The sequence below is a fragment of the Sus scrofa genome, chromosome 4 (assembly GCF_000003025.6).
Source record: "Sus scrofa isolate TJ Tabasco breed Duroc chromosome 4, Sscrofa11.1, whole genome shotgun sequence".
Lineage (NCBI taxonomy): Eukaryota > Metazoa > Chordata > Mammalia > Artiodactyla > Suidae > Sus > Sus scrofa.
Genome location: NC_010446.5, coordinates 77,383,683 through 77,401,440, shown reverse-complemented (window position 1 = coordinate 77,401,440; position 17,758 = coordinate 77,383,683). Strand labels below are relative to the sequence as shown.

The window sequence follows — 17,758 nt, the reverse complement described above, 5'->3', positions numbered from 1 at the left end:
AAAAGAGCTTTTTAATTTGTAATCGGGGGCTTAAATGATAGTTTTCAGTTCCAGAGCGGGGAGAGGTGGTATTTGAAAGAATCTTTGTGCTATTGCAGATACTGTTCTTTTTTTTAAATATATACACTTTTTTTGTTTTTGTTTTTGTGGCACCTGTGGCATGCAAAAGTTCCAGGGCCAGGGATCAAACCTGCACCACAGCAGTGACCTGAGCCATAGCAGTGACAAACGCCAGATCCTTAACCTGCTGAGCCACCTAGGAATTCCTACAGATATTGTTCCCTAAGTTCATAATAAAGAGCCTATTTCAAAACTAAAGTCAGGATAAAAAAATAAATAAAGTAAGAATTTAGTTCTTCATCCTTTCAATGCCCCTGAACAGAGTGATTTGCATCCTTCCTTTATTTCACAGGAACTTCTCAAAGGAATTTCACTCTCAAAGTTGCAGCTCCAAAAAATTCATTCTCCCAGACAGTGAAACTTCTCTAAGGGCATTCTGACAACGTTGGGATTTTTGTTTTTCTTTTCTTGTTTTCTTTGTTGCAAGAGGCCAAAATACAAATCACTTCACTTACCAGAAAATTAGCATGCATGTGCGTTTGGCTATATATTATTAGAAGCTGATGTCAATGCAATTCCACAAAAGGACAATAAAATAAAACCATCAGTTCTCACGATGCGAAATAAAACGCAAAGCAATTTTTGAAAACCTTCAGCACCCACACTTTAGAAGATAAATATTGGATGGCTTATGTAAAAAGAGCCACCGGTATTCTAAACAAATAAGATGGCATTTCAGTGTTAAAAAGGTTCACGTATGGATACCAACAACCCTAAAGAGTGTGCTGGCTTTGCTTCATAAACCCTAACACCTATCTGATGAGTCACAGGAAATCCTGAATTATCTTCAGCGTTCTAGGTGGGCATGAATTTTATCTAAAGAAATATTTGCAAAGGGTGAAACAAAGTGCTCTAAACTGGCACAGGTAACTAGGCACAAGGCCAGTCTCCTTCCCAGGAGACACCGACCTTGTTCCACTCCCCAGCACTTTGCGTGTCCGTGGGGTTTTCGCCAGGGGCTTGACGGGCAGAGGAGGATGAGACTCTTAAATCCTCAAGACACTTGAGGTCGCTTGCATTCGACCTCGCAGACCTGTACCCAGAACTCCTCCAAGAAATCTCTCTTCTAAGGGACCACCCTCTGAGACTCTCTGGAGCTCGGGGAGCGGGGTCCCCACCACCCAGTCTGCATCCTGAAGGCAGGCCCGACCTTCCCTCCCGGCGGTGGCCACTGCGGCGCCAGGACCCGCGCTCACCGGATGATCACGAACATGACCAGCGAGTTGCCCACCAGGCCCACGACGAACACCACGGAGTAGACCGCCGTGATGATGACAGGGATGACAGGGGAGATGTGAGCGGACTCCAGCGGCGCGTCCTCGGAGCCCGCGCTGCTGTTGCCGTCCGGCTCAGCCCAGCCCGGGAACCAGCCGCTGCCGTTGGGGGGCAGGCAGGTGCTTGGGGAGCAGGTGGGGCCCGGCTCGCCGCGGAAGATCTGGACCGGGGGCTCCATGTTCGGAGGCTGCAGCCGCCGGGCCAAGACAGGCGGCACCTGCGGGCTGCGGGGGCGAGAGAATGGGCTGGACCCGGGTGGCAAACTTTGGCCGCGCCCGAGCCAGCGCGCGAGGCCGGCGGCTCTGGGGGCCCAGGGCCCGCTGACGCCCACCCGAGCCGCACGTCCCTGGGGCGGGACAGGGAGGACGGACCTCTGCCTAGCACCTCCGCCAGCAGTGCCCAGGGGGACAGCGCGCGCCCCCCTTTCCCCTGGCTCCTGAAATCCCCTCACCCTTTCCTAGGCGCGGTTCCCAGGTGGAACTGTCCCCAAACTGCCGCTCGGAGCCCCTAGAGACAAGACACCCCTGGAGCACAGAGCCCTCGCTCCCAAGGACTGCGCCTTGAAAGCCCACAGCTCACCTCTGCCTCCTGGAGACGTGCGGAGCGGTGCCAGGGGTCCTGGCCGGCGGGGAGCCGCGCGCTCCCGGATCCCGCTCAGCCCTGAATCGCCGCGCACCCGCAGCCCCGCGCCGCCGACTCGCAGACCCCGGCCCCGCGCTCTGACCGCAGACGCCTTCCCCCGAGCGCGTCCCCGCCGCTGAGTGCGCGGCTCCCACGACCGGTGCGGCTCAGCCGGGCGGGACGCGGCGGGGACGCGCGGGCGCCAGGGACCCGCGCGGGGAGAGCGGCCGCCCCGCCTCGCCCCGCCCACCCGTCCCCCGCGCCCCCGCCCGCGCCTGCTCGCCCTGCGCGTGAACCTGCCCCAGCCCGCGCGCCTGGGTCGTCTGGCCCCCCAGCCTCCCCCGCCGAGGACAGAGATCCGCTGTGCCGGTCAGGTCTCGGCGTCCTGAAGGAAGGGTGTGCCGTCCAGTGCGACAGGCATCTGTGTCCAGAGCTGCTATCGGCCTAGTTCCCAGGACACGTCTGCTTTAAGGTGAGGAGGAAAATCGTAGTTTTATTTCAATGACCCAGCCAAAGACATAATGCAATTAGAATAAGACCAAACCACAGCATTTTAATGATCGCATGTACATAAATAGAGCATTCTGTCCCTTTCAGCCTTCTTCGCCCGTCTGACAGAGACTGCTCACAGACCACCCCTTATTCTTTCCCGGTTTTTCCTGGTATTAACTGCAGAAGACACTCCCTGTCCCAGGCCTCAGTGTTGGTCCAGGTAGGTGACAGTGTCTCTTTCTCCCGTATTAATGTCTGCAGCTGTCACATTCGTTCTGTCACGACGGCACTTGTTCTCTGAAGCTTCCAATAACCTGAGCCCCAAGAGAAATTCAGTCACCATTCCTTCTCCTAGCTCTGCCAGTCGCAGGATCAGATTCTGCTGGTCAAAGAGGCCCTCTACGATGACCAAAAGGCAGGAAAGCAAAGGTCAGCTGGGGGAGGGAAGCCAGGACTCAGAGGCTGAGATGCACCCTGAAGGACGCCAGGGATGTTCCGCTTGGTGGGTGGGGTTGGAGGCAGGATGTTGGGAGACCGCAGACCTGAGTCTCCAGGGTGGACGCCTGTCTAGGAGTGGCTGACTTCTTGAGACAAACAGCCCTGTGCTGCTGCCCGCAGCTCACATCCTCTGCTGCAGCTGGGCACTGTAATGGCCCATAGAGCCATTGTATCCGTCACTGGCAGCAGACAAGAGCACCTGCCCCTTCCAAGATACCGTGATGCCCAAAGGGGACACCAGAGTCTCGACCCACCGGGAAATGGGCAGCACTGGGCACCTTAGGAGGTCTTTCTTTTTTTTTTTTTTTTTTTTTTTTGATCACGCCCTTGCATGTGGAAGTTCCAGGGCAGGGATCAAACCTGCGCCACAACAGTGACAATGCCAGATCCTTAACCCACTGAATCACCAGGGAATTCCATCCTTAGGAGTTTTGAAAATAAATATTATCAAATCTTATGTGAAAGTCTGACGGCAGATTTTCATTAGAAGAATGCAAATGTGGGAGTCCGTCTCTGTCAGGAAGATGGCAGACAGATCTCCAGATGTCTGGAGGCTCACTTCTCGCCACTGTGATCCCAGGCTATGCAGCACCAGCCCTGCAAGATGCTTTGTTTGAAGTTCACAAAAACCGAGCAGTATCCAAGTCAGCAAAAAAGTAGAAATAATACTTCTGTTCAAGGGAAGTAATTGAGAAGAGCATAATTATCCATCTATCAGCCTTTTTTACCTATCTGTCTGTCTCCAAATTCAGCACTGAGGCACAATCGCTGCTGTGCCACACACTTTTGAAGGGGTGTCAACAGTTTTGCACTTATTTGCCACATAGGGGTTTTTTTTGGTTTGGGGGCACACAGGTGGCTTGCACAGCTGGTAATGTTGGAGCTCAGTTCAAATGGAGGTGTTTCTGCCTCTTACCATCTGCTGATTACACAGAATGATTTCATGTAAGGGGACAAGAGCAGAGCCACTTTTCCCCAAAAGACAAAACAACACGTGAGGAGGTATTTCCCAGAAACAAAACAGAAGACAAGGAAAGGTATTATTTGAAAAGATAGGAGTTCCCAATGTGGCGCAGCAGAAGCGAATCCAACTAGGAACCATGCATGAGGTTGCAGGTTCGATCTCTGACCTTGCTCAGTGGGTTGAAGATCTGGTATTGCCGTGAGCTGTGGCGTAGGCCAGCAGCTGTAGCTGTGATTCAACCCCTAGCCTGGAAACTTCCATATGCCAAGAGTGTGGCCCTGAAAAGCAAAAAGAAAGGAAGGAAGAAGGAGAGAGAAAGAAGTTTTAAAAGACGTGAAAACTTTAAAGAAGTGTCCAAAAGTTGGTACAATTCCAATAATTCAAACTCTTGCTCGCTCTCTCTCTCTCACACATATACATGTAGTATGTGGAGGGATTTTGCTGGAAAAATACTTCTATACTGAAAGCAGAATGCAGAACTTAGCCTGGGGCGTTCAGACTATCAGATGATGTTCTAAGTCTGATCACGGGTAAGGAAATTCTCCTAGTTAAGACAGTCTTGGTGGTGCAGTGGGGTAAGGATCTCGTGTTGCTGCAGCTGTGGTGTAGTTCGAAGCTGCAGGCTCAGATTCGATCCCTGGCCCAGGAACTTCTATACGCCAAGGGTGTGGCAAAAAAGACACTTTTTAAGCTAAAAAAAAAAAAAATTAGTAATTATGATTAAAGTAGTTTTGTTTCATTTCAGGGTTTTTTTTTTTTTTTTCCAATTTAATGGCCAAAAATAAAGTGAAGCCAGAACATGCAGAGCATTAAGAAGCCTTCAGGTGGCTGTAGTTGCCAGGAGAACCTGGCTTGTGTCTCCAAACACAGTGAGGAGAGCTGCTTATGAGGTCAGGTTGTCATGAAATGTTATCATGATATTGGAGTAAAGCTTATAGAGAGGGAAAAAAGCTGCCAGGATGCTGTACCCTGTTCTACGCTGATATAAAACACATATTATTAAACTTCGTAGCATTTTCTCACCACCTGCCATTCTGCTTCATACAAACACTACGCTTGCCACTACAAGTCAAGCACTTGGAAAGCTGTGAAAATGTGTTTTCAGTCATTTTTTTAATGGTTAATGCTGCGAGCATCTTGGGTTGTGGATGCTTTGGCATTTCTGTCGTATAGAGTAGGAAGCCCATCAGCACGTGGTGATCGGTTTGCTTTCTTGAGTCTCCAGCACTAGACACAAACCTTCGATGCGGTAGAGCTGAAGGGAGCAGTTTCACTTGCGTAGGATCGTGAATGCAGCCATGGCAGCCCTGAGAAAGCCAGGATGCAGCCAGCTCCAGATGGCTTCACTCGTCAGACTTTGCTCCGTGTCTTCTCGTGGAAGATGAGGCAGGATTCTGAGGGTGCAAAAGTAAACAAGGCAGAGGCAATCCCTTCCCAAAGAGGAAGTGCAGTCTGGCGTGAGACAGAACTGAATTGTTAAAATTTTATGAATAATTAATAATAGATACAGTTAACTCTGGTAAGTGCTCCATAGGAAAAGTGTTTAATAAAACGAAAGGCCGAGAGCCAAGGTAGCATGTTTGTATGAGATGAAAAATGGCTCCCCTTCCTCGAGACACTTAAGTAATGAGTATCTGTCAGCCAGTTACCACATTCAAGATTCAAGTCCCCGTCACGTCTTTGGCATGGAGGAACCCTGTGAGCTGTTGCAGGTGTACCGGTTGCTCATGTCCATAGGGGTCCTGGAGACAGATGTCAGGAGACCTGACTCGGTACCAAGTGGCACTGGAGCTAACATCTGAGGCTGCGTGGGAGTTCGCCAGATGAAGGTGGAGAGACCCTGGGGAGGAGAGGACACACCTGTGGACCTGAGGAAGGGCAAGGAGCCTGGGTCTGGGGGTCCAGGGAGATGTGGCACCAGGTCAAAGGGCAGCCAAGGCTCAGAGCCCACTAGGCTCCAGCCAGTGGGGGTGGATGTCAGCCTCAGAGAAGCAGACGCTGAAGGATGGCAGGCAGGGAAGCGGCAATCTCAGACCTAGGCCTCTTGAAGTATCACTCTTCTTTCGTCAGTGCATTGCGTTGGAGAGGATGAGAGCAGATGTGGAGCACCGTGCTGAATCAGAATCACTCACTGTTATGATGAAAAGGCATCTTATTGTGCCCCATACACAAAGGGGGATGTTCCCATGCCCCCGGGGTTGGGGTTTAAATCTGAAACTTCTTGCACGTAAACTCTTTTTTTTTTTTTCTTTCTATGGGCACACCTGCAGCATATGGAAGTTCTTGGGCTGAGGACTGAATTGGAGCTGCAGCTTCAATCTACACCCACAGCCAAGACAACACTGGATCTGAACCTCATCTGCACCCTACACAGCAGCTTGCGGCAATGCAGGGTCCTTCACCCACTGGGCAAGGCCAGGGATGGAACCTGCATCCTCACAGAGACAACGACAGGTCCTTAACCTGCTGAGCCACTATGGGAACTCCTGTACTGAAACTCTTGATCAGACCAAATCCATGGATTTCAAACTTCCATGCCAATTCTTTGTCTCGTGCCAGGTTATGGAGGAGAGAAAGTATGGGAACTCAAAGCAGTAAATTGCATAAAGACATGTGCGTCCAAAGGCGGCTGGATTATCTCTGATGATAGAGGCAAGGTGGGTGTCCAGGTAGGGCTTGGAGTTTGAGTAAGATGTACCAGGAAAAAGGCACCGAAGCACCTGTGCAAAGGTGTGAATTCTGGACGGGAGATGTGTTTGCAGTGTTGCCAGCAGCCACGGTGCTAAGGTGAGAGCCGTGGAGTTAGGAGAGAAATAGAAGCAAAGAACCAGAAGGTCAGCCAGCGCGCAGAGGGAGGAGCGAACTGCGTGGTGGGGGCGGAGGTGCGGGTCTGAGGAGGCCGGGTTGGGGAGAGTAAGTGCTAAAGCCATCGTCAAGGTCGAGGTGAGAGCTGATTCAACCTGAACGCTTGGCAGTTGCTGAGAAAACAGAGAGATGATCATTTTGAGAACCGTTTTGAAAATTAAATTGGCAAGACTTGTGGTTTGAATGAACCTGGAAGTTAGGAAGGAGGACGAGCCTAGAATTACTTTCGGCTGATGCTTGAGTGACCAAGAGGATGACGGTGCCATTAACTGAAGCAGGAAAGAGAGGAGAATTCACAGCAAAGTCGGGGAGAACATGGTGAGCTTGGGTTCCGCGAGGCTGTTTGAGGCATCGGTGAGGCACGTGCGTGTGTGTGCCCATGCGCGAGCTCGCGTGCTGCGGGCGCATCCGCCAGGCGTTGGCGTTGCAGAGACCAAGAGCAGTGAGATCCTGGGAAGGGAATGAGGGCGCCCTGGTGGGAATGCAGGAACACCAGGCCAATGAGAAAATGTGCTGGAGCCCCGCCATCTCACAGGGAGCCGGCAAAGGGGACAGATGATGATGGGCATAAAGGGAGGAGAAAAAAAGAGGACCAGACTCTGCGGAAGCAAGAGCACAGAGGCTTAAGGAAGCAGAGGTCACCCACTGGTGCCACGGGCAGGGAATGTAAAATACAACCTTGGACCAGGAGAACTGCCCTGGGGTCTGTATGGGCCTTATACATAGAATCAGACTTGTGATTCACATTTGAACAGGAGAACAGACATCCACACATGGAGGTCCATACTGAGTTCTCTGATGATGGAACCCTTACCTGGGAGGCAGGATGACGTCAGGTGGCTGGTGTGGAAGACACCTGCCTCTTTCTGCCTGGATCCAGGCTGTTCCTCCCTGATATTGCACCTTGGGAAGGGAGACGCCCACCCATCTGGGTGGCTGCGGGGTGGGACACTCTGAAGGTGGGGCCCTGTCTGTATTAGACAAGGTCCCTGGCTTTCAGCTCCCATGATGTTTAGGGTCAAGGATGCAGCGGGGCCTGAGGATGCCAGCTTTCCCTTCTCCCCAGAGCCACATGGGTGTTCTCTGTGCCCGGGCACATCTCCAGCTGTGGAGTCTGGAGCGTTCTGTTGGGTGCAGTAAGGGAGGCGCCTGCAGAAATCAGAGGGCAGGGCGGCGGGGGGGAGTCCTGCTGTTGCCCAGCTCCCTCTTGCCAGGGCTGTGCTCAGCCTCTTTCCCTGGTCCCCTGTAACCCTGGCTGGAGGCTCAGCTCCACTGAGGACCTCCCTCAGAAGGCAGAAACCCCTCCTTCCTCTGCCCCTCCAGGCAGAGGGGTGGCTGGGCACCCTATCCCCTGAATTTTTGTTGGGGTGTCAAATCCATCCTTCGCTGGTCCCTCAGTTCATCCCACACCTTCTGCATAGGCTTTTATTAAAGCCTCTGTTGCAGAGTGTGAGGTACAGTTCCATTTCATCTCAGAACCATGTTTTCTGGTCCATGAGGGACCTCCTGGCCGGGAGAAGGGTGCCGGGCATGGCCTTCCCAACCATCCATTTAACTGATATCCACGGGCACAGAGTCACTTGTGGCTTTTCCTTAGGCTGTTTTGAAAGCTTATGTGCTTGTGTTTGTCTTCTGAATGGTCTTGCCTGGCCTTGGCCTTGGCGTGCTTGGGAAGAACTTGCTTGTGAGTTGTCTCTGAAAGATGAAACCATGCATCATGACAGCGGTGCCCCAGGCAGAGGCACCCACCCCCTCTAATCAGCACGGGTAGGTTTCCACTGAAGTCAGAACAGTCAGCTTCACATGCTATAGAGGCCCGGATGCAGCCAGATGTTGTCTCAGGGTGGCCTTGCTGGCTGTAGAGAGAGATGGCCGCTGACCCAGCCTTGCCAGGCCAGGAGGTCACATGCCACCCACGTGTGTCAGCTCCTTAGACTCTGTCCATGATCCCCACGAGGGTCCTGGCGGTACCACAACTCATGTAACTGCATCTGTCTCAGTCTTGCAGAAACATGAACATGTCAAGGGATTCTTGTATTTTTTCTTTCTTAGATTTTGTTGTTGTTGTTGTTTGTCTTTTTAGGGCCACACCCGAGGCACATGGAGGTTCCCAGGCTAGGGTCGAATTAGAGCTGCAGCTGCTGGTCTACACCACAGCCACAGTATCTTAGACCTACACCACCGCTCACAGCAATGCTGGATCCTTAACCCACTGAGCAAGGCCGTGGATGGAACCCGCATCCTCATGGATACTACGCAGATTCGTTAACTACTGAGCCACGATGGGACTCTTCTTTTTTCTGTCTGTCTGTCTGGCCTGTTTTCCCTTGAAGCAGCGGGCTCCCGTCCTAGCTCTGCCATTGCACATGCTCCCTTCACGCTAATCCCAAGGCGCCTTTCTAGAATTCCACCCCCCCCCCTGCCCCGTGGCTCAGCGGAGGCTCAGCGAGAGGGGTTCCCCTGAGGAGCCTTCCCACAGACGTTTTCTGAAGCCACCCCTCCCTCCTGGATAGGGCACCCCCGTGGGTCTGGGGGAGAGGACCCCACCTTCAGTGCCCTGCCCTGCTTGAAAACACGGGCTGGCCTCTAGCTGAAGGCACTTGATCTTCGGCTTCTGAGAAAAGCCATTTGAAGAACATGAGTGCATTTGAAGTGTTGCTCATAGTTCATATGATTGTCTTAGGATTTCACTTTATCTGTAAAAACATGAGTTTCAGGGGAGAACAAAAGGTCAGGAGGCTTGAGTCTTCAGGTGTCGCCATGAGTGCTGATGCCCAGCCTCGCAAGCAGGGATGTGACAGAGGCGCTGTCCACTGAGCAGGTGATGGGTCCTGATTTGGAGGATAACTGGTTTACCTGGGAACTGAGGGCTCCTGGTCCCTGAACAGCTTTCTTCTGCCTCGTTCTTGAGTGGCGGGGGGAGTAGGAGGGGCTGCAGAACCTCCAGGGTGAGACCAGGGCCTCTCACACAATTTGACTTAATAAATATTCATAATGATATGGTTACTGATCATCCCAATACAGTATCTGGAATCTATGAAACATATGTTTGACTTACTGAGCGAAGAATAATGGCAGATCATATGGTACATTTCACAGGAAAGAAGAAAATGCATTCTATCAGATGCTGATAGAATGTTAGCGTGTGTTTGAAAGGCAGCATTAACTTGAGACAGAAGTTATGTTTAATTCACCAACTTTAATAGCATTTTCTTTCCCCTTTTCTTACATACATCTTAAAGCAACATTATGAGCAAAGTGGCAGGACTAAAGGGATAATAAATCTAGAGAAAATGAGCTGGTGCATTCCTTTGAATCCTGGTAGCACTGTGCACTTTTAAGATCAATAAACTCACGGAGCTTAACAAAACTTAGCAGTTCATGACTCCAAAAGTTCAGACCCAGAACAAGCTTTGTATCTGCAGGCACTGCTTTGCCAAAAATGTCTCTTGTTTTGCAATAAATCTCACAGTTATTCAGTTAGCACTCAGAGTCTAGAAACAAAAATCCCCTGAGTGGAGAAGCCACAATAGCTCCTGACATCTAATAATACCATCTCTGACTGACTCCTTTGTCTTATAAGACCTCCTCCAATTTCTAGCATTTTTAAAGCCTGTGCCATTAAGATTAAAAGCTTTTAGACTGTACCCAGAGAGTGATGTTTTAAAAGAAGATCAAAGCCTAGTCCTACAAACTACCCCCCAAAATACAGAATGTTTGAATAATCTACCTTTAGAAATAGATAATTACAAGAATATTTCCGGTGACACAGAGGTGACTTCTGTTTGATATTATTCCCGACCTCCAGCCCTTGCCTCCCAGTTTGACAGACTAGGAAAACAATGCCAGTCAAACAGCAGAGGGAGTAGGTGAAGAGATAAAAGTAAATAAAATTAGAACCGACATACAGATATTTTCAATAATACAGCAAAATTTGAACCCAGCTTTATTTCAAAGGTATAGGGTTTTTTTTTCTGATTTCAGAATCAATGTAGCATATCTTTGTACTGATGATAACAATAAAATTTGTGGGAGCCTTTGATTTTTGTCCAAGTGCTTTCTATGATAATATCTCATTCGGTCATAGTAACCTCTTCATTTATACAGAGTAACTTTATCTCTATTTCAAAAGTAAAAACAGTCTTTTAGGGGTTAAGTTGCATAATCACGATCATCTAACAACTGGAAGAACTGGGAATTGACTTCTTTCTTTGAATCCTATCGTGTGATCTTTTCACCTTCCCGGGTTGCACAGAAATTTTCATTTGAATGAAAGCAGAGATGAGTCATACAAGTAAAATTAAAGTGTGAGGAAAATGTCAAGTGTTCACTTTGACATTGAAGCCTGATATGTGCCTTCGTTGTCTACCGTGCAGGAGCTGGTTAATCTATTTTATGAAACAGAGGCAAATGGTCATAATGGAAATGATTTGGAAAATGACATCAGGGCTAGTATGCAAACTCCCCTGTAAATGGGGTATGTTCAGACAACTAAAGCAGGAAGAAAGAAAGACTGTAATTGCAATGTATACATCTAAGGATAACCTGACCCCCTTGCTGTACAGTGGGAAAATAAAATAAAAAAAAAAAAGAAAGAAAGACTGATCAATGCCGCAGTCAATTGAAAGAGATGGAATAAACAAATTCTGCAAATATGTTAATTCTGGGAAAAATAACTGATTGAGCAGGATTATATAACACATGTGAAGGTAATACAATTTTATAAATACAGTACAATTTATCAGGTTTAGTTGGTATATACAGGTCTTTTTGCACCCAGACCTCCTACTGGGAACCATGACTTTCTTCCTCAAGTTCCTTCAAAAAAGTTCTCACACTGAGAGTCTGATGGTTACAAATGTCTTCAGTTAGGAATGTTCATTTGACAGGGTCTTTATTTTGTATTTATTTTGTAATGAAAGGCTGACTACATACTTTTAGAGTGATTGTTATTTTCCCTGAGTCTGAAGTGTAGATGCTATTACACTTCTTTTGGGGTTCCATTGTCTTTCTTTTTTCTTTCATTTTTTAAAGTTTTATTGATGTATGGTTGATTTACAATGTTGTGACCACTTCTGCTGTACAGCAAAGTGATTCAGCTACAGATGTAAGCATCCATTCTTTTTCAGGTTCTTTCCCCATTGTCCTTGAATCAAGTCAGCCGGTAGTCTAAGTACCACCTCTTTGTGACAACTTGTCTTTGCTCTTCCTCTGCTTTTAAGAGCTTTGTCTTTGCTCTTTCAGCTCAGCTCTTTAACTGCAATTATCTGAGAGCTTTTTTTTTTTTTTGAAAAAAAGTATCCTGCTGAGAATACTGTGTCCCTCTTGACTATGAGTTTATATGCCTTTTGACAATTTTTTAACTTCTCAGCCCTCCTTTCCTTAAATATTCCATCTTCACTCTCTGCATTCTTTTCTTCTGGAATGTGGAGTACCCATTAGACCACAATTCTCTAGGTCTCTTTGCTTATCCCACATATTTTATAGTCCCTCATCTCTTAGTGCTGTATTAGAAGTACTTTCAAGTCATCTTTCTGGTTTCTGAATTTCCTCTAAGCTGTGTCTACTCTGCTGTTTGCACTATCCACTAGGTATTTAATTTCAGTGATTTCAGGTTTTGTTTTTCAAGTTTCTATTCTTTTTCAAATCTGCCTTTTCTTATTTGATAGCATCTTGTTTCTTGCCAATGTTGTAACTTCCTCCTTCATTTCTTTGGAGATTTCAAATACTGCCTCATTTAAGTTCACTGACTGATCATTCTGTGTTTGTGTCCATCGAAGCCCTTCTACCACTGTGGTCTCCACTGTGGATGTTTTGTGATTTTGACTGTGAGGCCATGCCCAGCAGAGCTTTACTTCAGGTAATTCTTGTTTTACTATTTTTTATATCTTTTTAAAGAGTTTTATTGAAGGATAGTTAATTTACAAGGTTCTGATTGTGTCTGCTGTACAAGAAAGTGATTCAGTTATCCATGTACACACATCCTTTCTCTTTCAGATTCTTTTCCCACATAGATGATCACAGAATACTGGGTAGAGTTCTATGTGCCCTATAGCAGGTCCCTGTTGGCCAATCATTCCATAGACCTCAGTGTGCATAAGCCAATCCCAAACCCTCAGTCCCTCCCTCACCTCCACCTGGCCCCTTTGGTAACCATACGTTTGTTTTCAAAGTCTGTGAGTCTGTTTCTAGTCTATTGCAGGTAATTCTGAAGGAGGTTTGATTGAGAATATTTTCATCACGTGATTTTTTTCTACAAGAATCCAGGCCATGGTTATTCAGAGGGCATTTTAATTTAATTCTGAGCTTGTGATTAACCAGACTACAAAAGTAACATAAATTAAATGCTGAAGGACTTCTTCAGGGTTACAAATTCTCTAGAGAAAAAGGTATCTTTCAGTCTAGAGCTATAGGCTAGATGGGCAGGTTATTCTGTTACTTCCTTTTGCCAGATAGCAGGTTTCCTCTGACCCAAAGCTTGGTTCTGTCCCTCTGCCCTGAGTCCACACGCGTCCTGGGGGCAGCAGTTCGGTTGCAGCCAGTTGGGCAGCTGGGCTGAGTGCGTAGGCAGGAGTCAAACAGTCCAGCTGCTCCAGCGTTAGTGCCCAAGCAATCACCCTATTAGGGTCTGTGGCCCTTCTCCTCGCTGTTCTGTGTCCTGGGCGCTGACTCTCTGAGCAGCACCCCCACACTGGTGGCCACACTCTCCTGTCTCACCCAATCCCACCATGTCACTATTTCCAAGGTGAAAGTCTCTTTCTATCTTTCACATGAAAATGTCTTTTTTTTTTTTTTTTTGTCTTTTGTCCTTTTAGGGCCACACCCGTGGTATATGGAGGTTCCCAGGCTAGGAGTCTAATCAGAGCTACAGCCACCGGCCTACGCCAGAGACACAGCAATATGGGATCTGAGCTGAGTCTGAGACCTACACCACAGCTCACAGCAATGCCGGATCCTCAACCCACTGAGCAAGGCCAGGGATCGAACCCACAACCTCATCGTTCCTAGTTGGATTTGTTAACCACTGAGCCACAAGGGGAACCCTTTTTTTTTTGAAAATGTCTGTTTTTGAGGAAAGCTTGTATCTGCCATCTGCAAAGCAAGCATTTATTGCTTTGTTTAGAGAGGGAAGACCAGCTCATGCTCAGCTAAGTAATATTCTTACATAACTGATAAATTATGTTCAGTGTACACCGCTGAAAAAGTCTAGGAACTAACATACACATTTGGTCACAATTAGGAGGAAAAAGATGGAGAAAAATGTTGTGTGGGAGGAAATAAAGTCTTGGGTGGAAAAAATACTGAACTGCAGTCAAGAAACCTGAGTTCTAGTCTTTGGTTCCTAATTGACAGTGTGCCACTGCCAAGGTGATTTATCCCACGCTGGCATCAGTTCATCCTGCCAGAAATAAGGTGAATTTTATTAGATGCTCTCAAATATGACACTACTTTCTAAGACTCTATAAATTTGAGTTACTTGGAAAATTTATATATGTACCATGCATCCTTCCCTGAGGATGCTAAGTGAGGAAGCACGTGCTACCAGACTTTTCATGATAAAGACCAACATAAAAGCCTGAATACCTCTCCCTAAATCTCTTTTGCTCCAAAGGAGGTAAATATTCAAGTTCTTAGACTGTTTTCAACACTGTTCCAAAGATTTTCATCTTGCTTGCCTAAATGTGACAGATTATTTTTGGTGGTACTTCTTTAGTGGGAAGACGCAATAAATATTGAATAAAGCCAGTAAATATTGAACTCCCAGGTATGAGTTCGCCAGCTAAGCAAGAAAGAGTGACAATCTTATGTCAAGTAGTTATTAAGAACAGAAAAGGCCAAGCTCCGATGATGTACTGGCTCTCTGAGCCCCTCCCAGCCCCCTGTTTTGCTCTGGCCCTGCTCTAGCAGCAAGGTGTAGCACGTGGTGTGGCCTGAGAGCTCCTCATGCCAGGTGACTGGGTGGCCCTTGCTTTCTGCCACAGAGTCCTGGCCGCAGTAATGTGTGTGTCCTCTAGCAGTCCGCTCAGCTCTCTGGGCACAAGCATGACCTGAAAGTGTCAGGGAGTAACTGGCCTGGAGCAGCCCTTGTCCCCTGGGGAATGAAGCCAGTCCGTGAAAGCTCCAGTTTCCCAGGTCTCCAATGGGCGTTTCTGTGCATTCTGCGAAGTTCCTTGGGGGCTTCTCACCAAGAGCCCCAGCTGTGCACAGCAGGGACCAGCAACTTGTGAACTAATCCTCCTGAGTTGAGTCCTTCCTCCTCGCCTTTCACCGCTCCCCCCCCACCCCGGTCCTCCCAAAGCTATCTTTTTCCTTGTGATCACTTCCCAAAACAGTCTACTTCATTGCAAGCCGTGGACGATGCTGGGGGGCCGGGTTGGAGTGCACTCGTGCCCCGGATTTAGAAGCCTGTGTGCTGCCAGCTGTCCAAGAATTTCTTGTCACTAAAGGCGCTGCATTACCTAAGGCTATGCTACATTCCCAGCACCAGGTAACCCTCAATGATGGGTCAGTGTTGGAGTGCAGAGGTTTGACCCCCAATGTGAGACAGCTGTGCAGATTCAGAGCTCACAGAGGGACTGGCTGGGCCTCTGTTGCAAGCGCATCACTGTCCAGCTTCTCTGTTCGGCCAGAGCCCTGTCTCTACTCCCTTACATGTTGACACAGAGAGCAACTTACTGATAAACCTACTCAGCTCAAATCACCATCACAGGCTCTGCTTCGAAGTTTCCGAAGACGTAGCTCTTGTCCCAGCCTTGGTTTGGGGCGGTGACTCAAGGTAAGACCATTGCGTGACCTCTCCTTCTCTCTCTCCCTCTCTTGCTGCATCTTTCCCCATCCTGAGTGTGTGTGTGTGTGTGTGTGTGTGTGTGTGTGTGTGTGTGTGTGTGTGTTGATGGGGGGGTTGGTAATCACTTACTTTCAACAATATTTTTTTAAGTTTCAAATTACAGTATCTTTGGTATAGGAATCAGTCATAAGAAAAAAGAGAATAATTCCTTTTTTAAGACAAAAATCAGGACTAGTAACTAAAGCATCCCAGTTAGTTACTGGATAGATGAGTGACTGTGGAAAGAACACGATTCTCAGTACGTGGGTTTTTCTATCTTATTGGAAAATTATATTTACTTATCATTATTTTGGAACATTACAATGAGTAAAATCATAAATTTATATTTTTTTCAATTTTTTTCTAAGCAGTGGAGATCAGTAATTAACTTGCTCCTTTTTATGCTGTGTAAACATTTCTCCCTCTAGATATGCCTAGAAATTCTTGGCACTTTTGCAATTTAGCTGCTCTCAACTCTTGTTTTATTGCCACCTGACTACTGTTTTTTTGTTTGTTTGTTTTTGTTTTTGTTTTATGCTTTTTAGGAACACATCCACGGCACATGGAGGTTCCCAGGCTAGGGGTCGAATTGGAGCTACAGCTGCAGGCCTAAACCACAGCCACAGCAATGCAGGATCTAAGCCACGCCTGGGACCTACACCACAGCTCATGGCAACACCGGATCTCTGACCCACTGAGCAAGGCCAGGGATTGAACCTGCATCCTCATGGATCTTAGGTTCATTACCGCTGAGCCACGACAGGAACTCCCTTGACTACTGTTTTTAATTGAAATTTCAACATTAGCAGGTAATCCACACTTATCCAAGATAACCAACTAATTGATAGGGTTGTTAACTTCAAGGCCACAGCCGCTTCCTGCAGGGCCGTTCATCTTCAGCATTTAACACCACCTGCCTGGGCAGGAAATTAAGTGCTATCCTTCCCTTGACTGTGAATGTTGTCTTTTAATAGTGATATAAATCAAGTAATTGCAGAGAAACAATAAATTACAAAGAAAAGGGAAATGGGACTAAATACATAGCTGTTTGTGACTAAATGGCTTTTTTTCAACCAGGCCTGATGAAATGAAGGATTAATCAATGATGTAATTTCTTTTATGAATATGGGCAATGGTCTAGTGTGCTCAGGTTTCTGAGACAATACTTTTCTCTTTACTGGTAATAAATGTACACTGTATAACTGAATACTTCCAAGAGTCATTTTATTTTGCTTTTTCACTTATCTGGGTGATGTCAAAGAAAAATAAGAAGGTTTTTTGGGTATTACTTTCCTTAAGCCTTTACATTTCCAGTGAGGTACCAGTGTCACATTTCACTGTGATGAATTTTGTGCTCTTTGAGTGATGCTCCTGCAGTGAAGCTCAGGGTTCACTCCCCGGGTCCTGGAGGATGCAAACACGCATGGAGCTTGTCAACAAGCAAACATGCCGTTTGCCCCTGTCCTGCTCACCTGTGCAGAGGTGATGCTTCTGTGAAGTGAGAGGACAGCGGAACAAGTCTAACTGAGGCCATGTTCCAACACAAAGCATGAATTCCTTTTCCTGCATGTTCTCTGCTGGGGCTCGTGGCTGCACGCACCTGCCTCTTTCTAAGTCCCTGGCCCAGGTGGCCCAGGGCTCTTCGTAGTCTAATTATTCACTCCATTTCCTCTGTCTCTTCGTTAATTCACAGATCTTGCTTTCCCAGCACTCAGCTGAAACATCTCTCAAAGGTAAGATGGATCCGAGTCTCTAGGACGTAATCTGATGGACACCTGCTTTCGAGTCCTGACTTGTCATAAGAAAGAGCATCTTGGAGTTCCCGTCGTGGCTCAGTGGTTAACGGGTCCAACTAGGAACCATGAGGTTGAGGGTTCAATCCCTGGCCTTGCTCAGTGGGTTAAGGCTCTGGCATTGCCATGAGCTGTGGTGTAAGTCACAGACGTGGCTCGGATCCCGCATGGCTGTGGCTCTGGCATAGGCTGGTGGCTACAGCTCTGATTAGACCCCTAGCCTGGGAACTGCCATATGCCATGGGAGTGGCCCTAGAAAAGACAAAAATAAAATAAAATAAAATAAAGTAAAAAAAATAAAAT

General features: G+C 47.6%; 1 protein-coding gene across 1 annotated transcript in view; it reads right to left on the bottom strand.

The window, feature by feature from the left end:
• The window catches only part of OPRK1 (opioid receptor kappa 1), a 29,728-nt gene extending 27,585 nt beyond the window's left edge, over positions 1-2,143 (bottom strand). Inside the window, exons 1-2 of the mRNA XM_003355059.5 lie at positions 1,975-2,143; positions 1,317-1,619 (exon numbers count right to left, since the gene is read on the bottom strand). Of these exons, the coding sequence (XP_003355107.2) occupies positions 1,317-1,573 (257 nt within the window). The 5' untranslated portion in view covers positions 1,574-1,619; positions 1,975-2,143. The remainder of the gene's footprint in view (positions 1-1,316; positions 1,620-1,974) is intronic.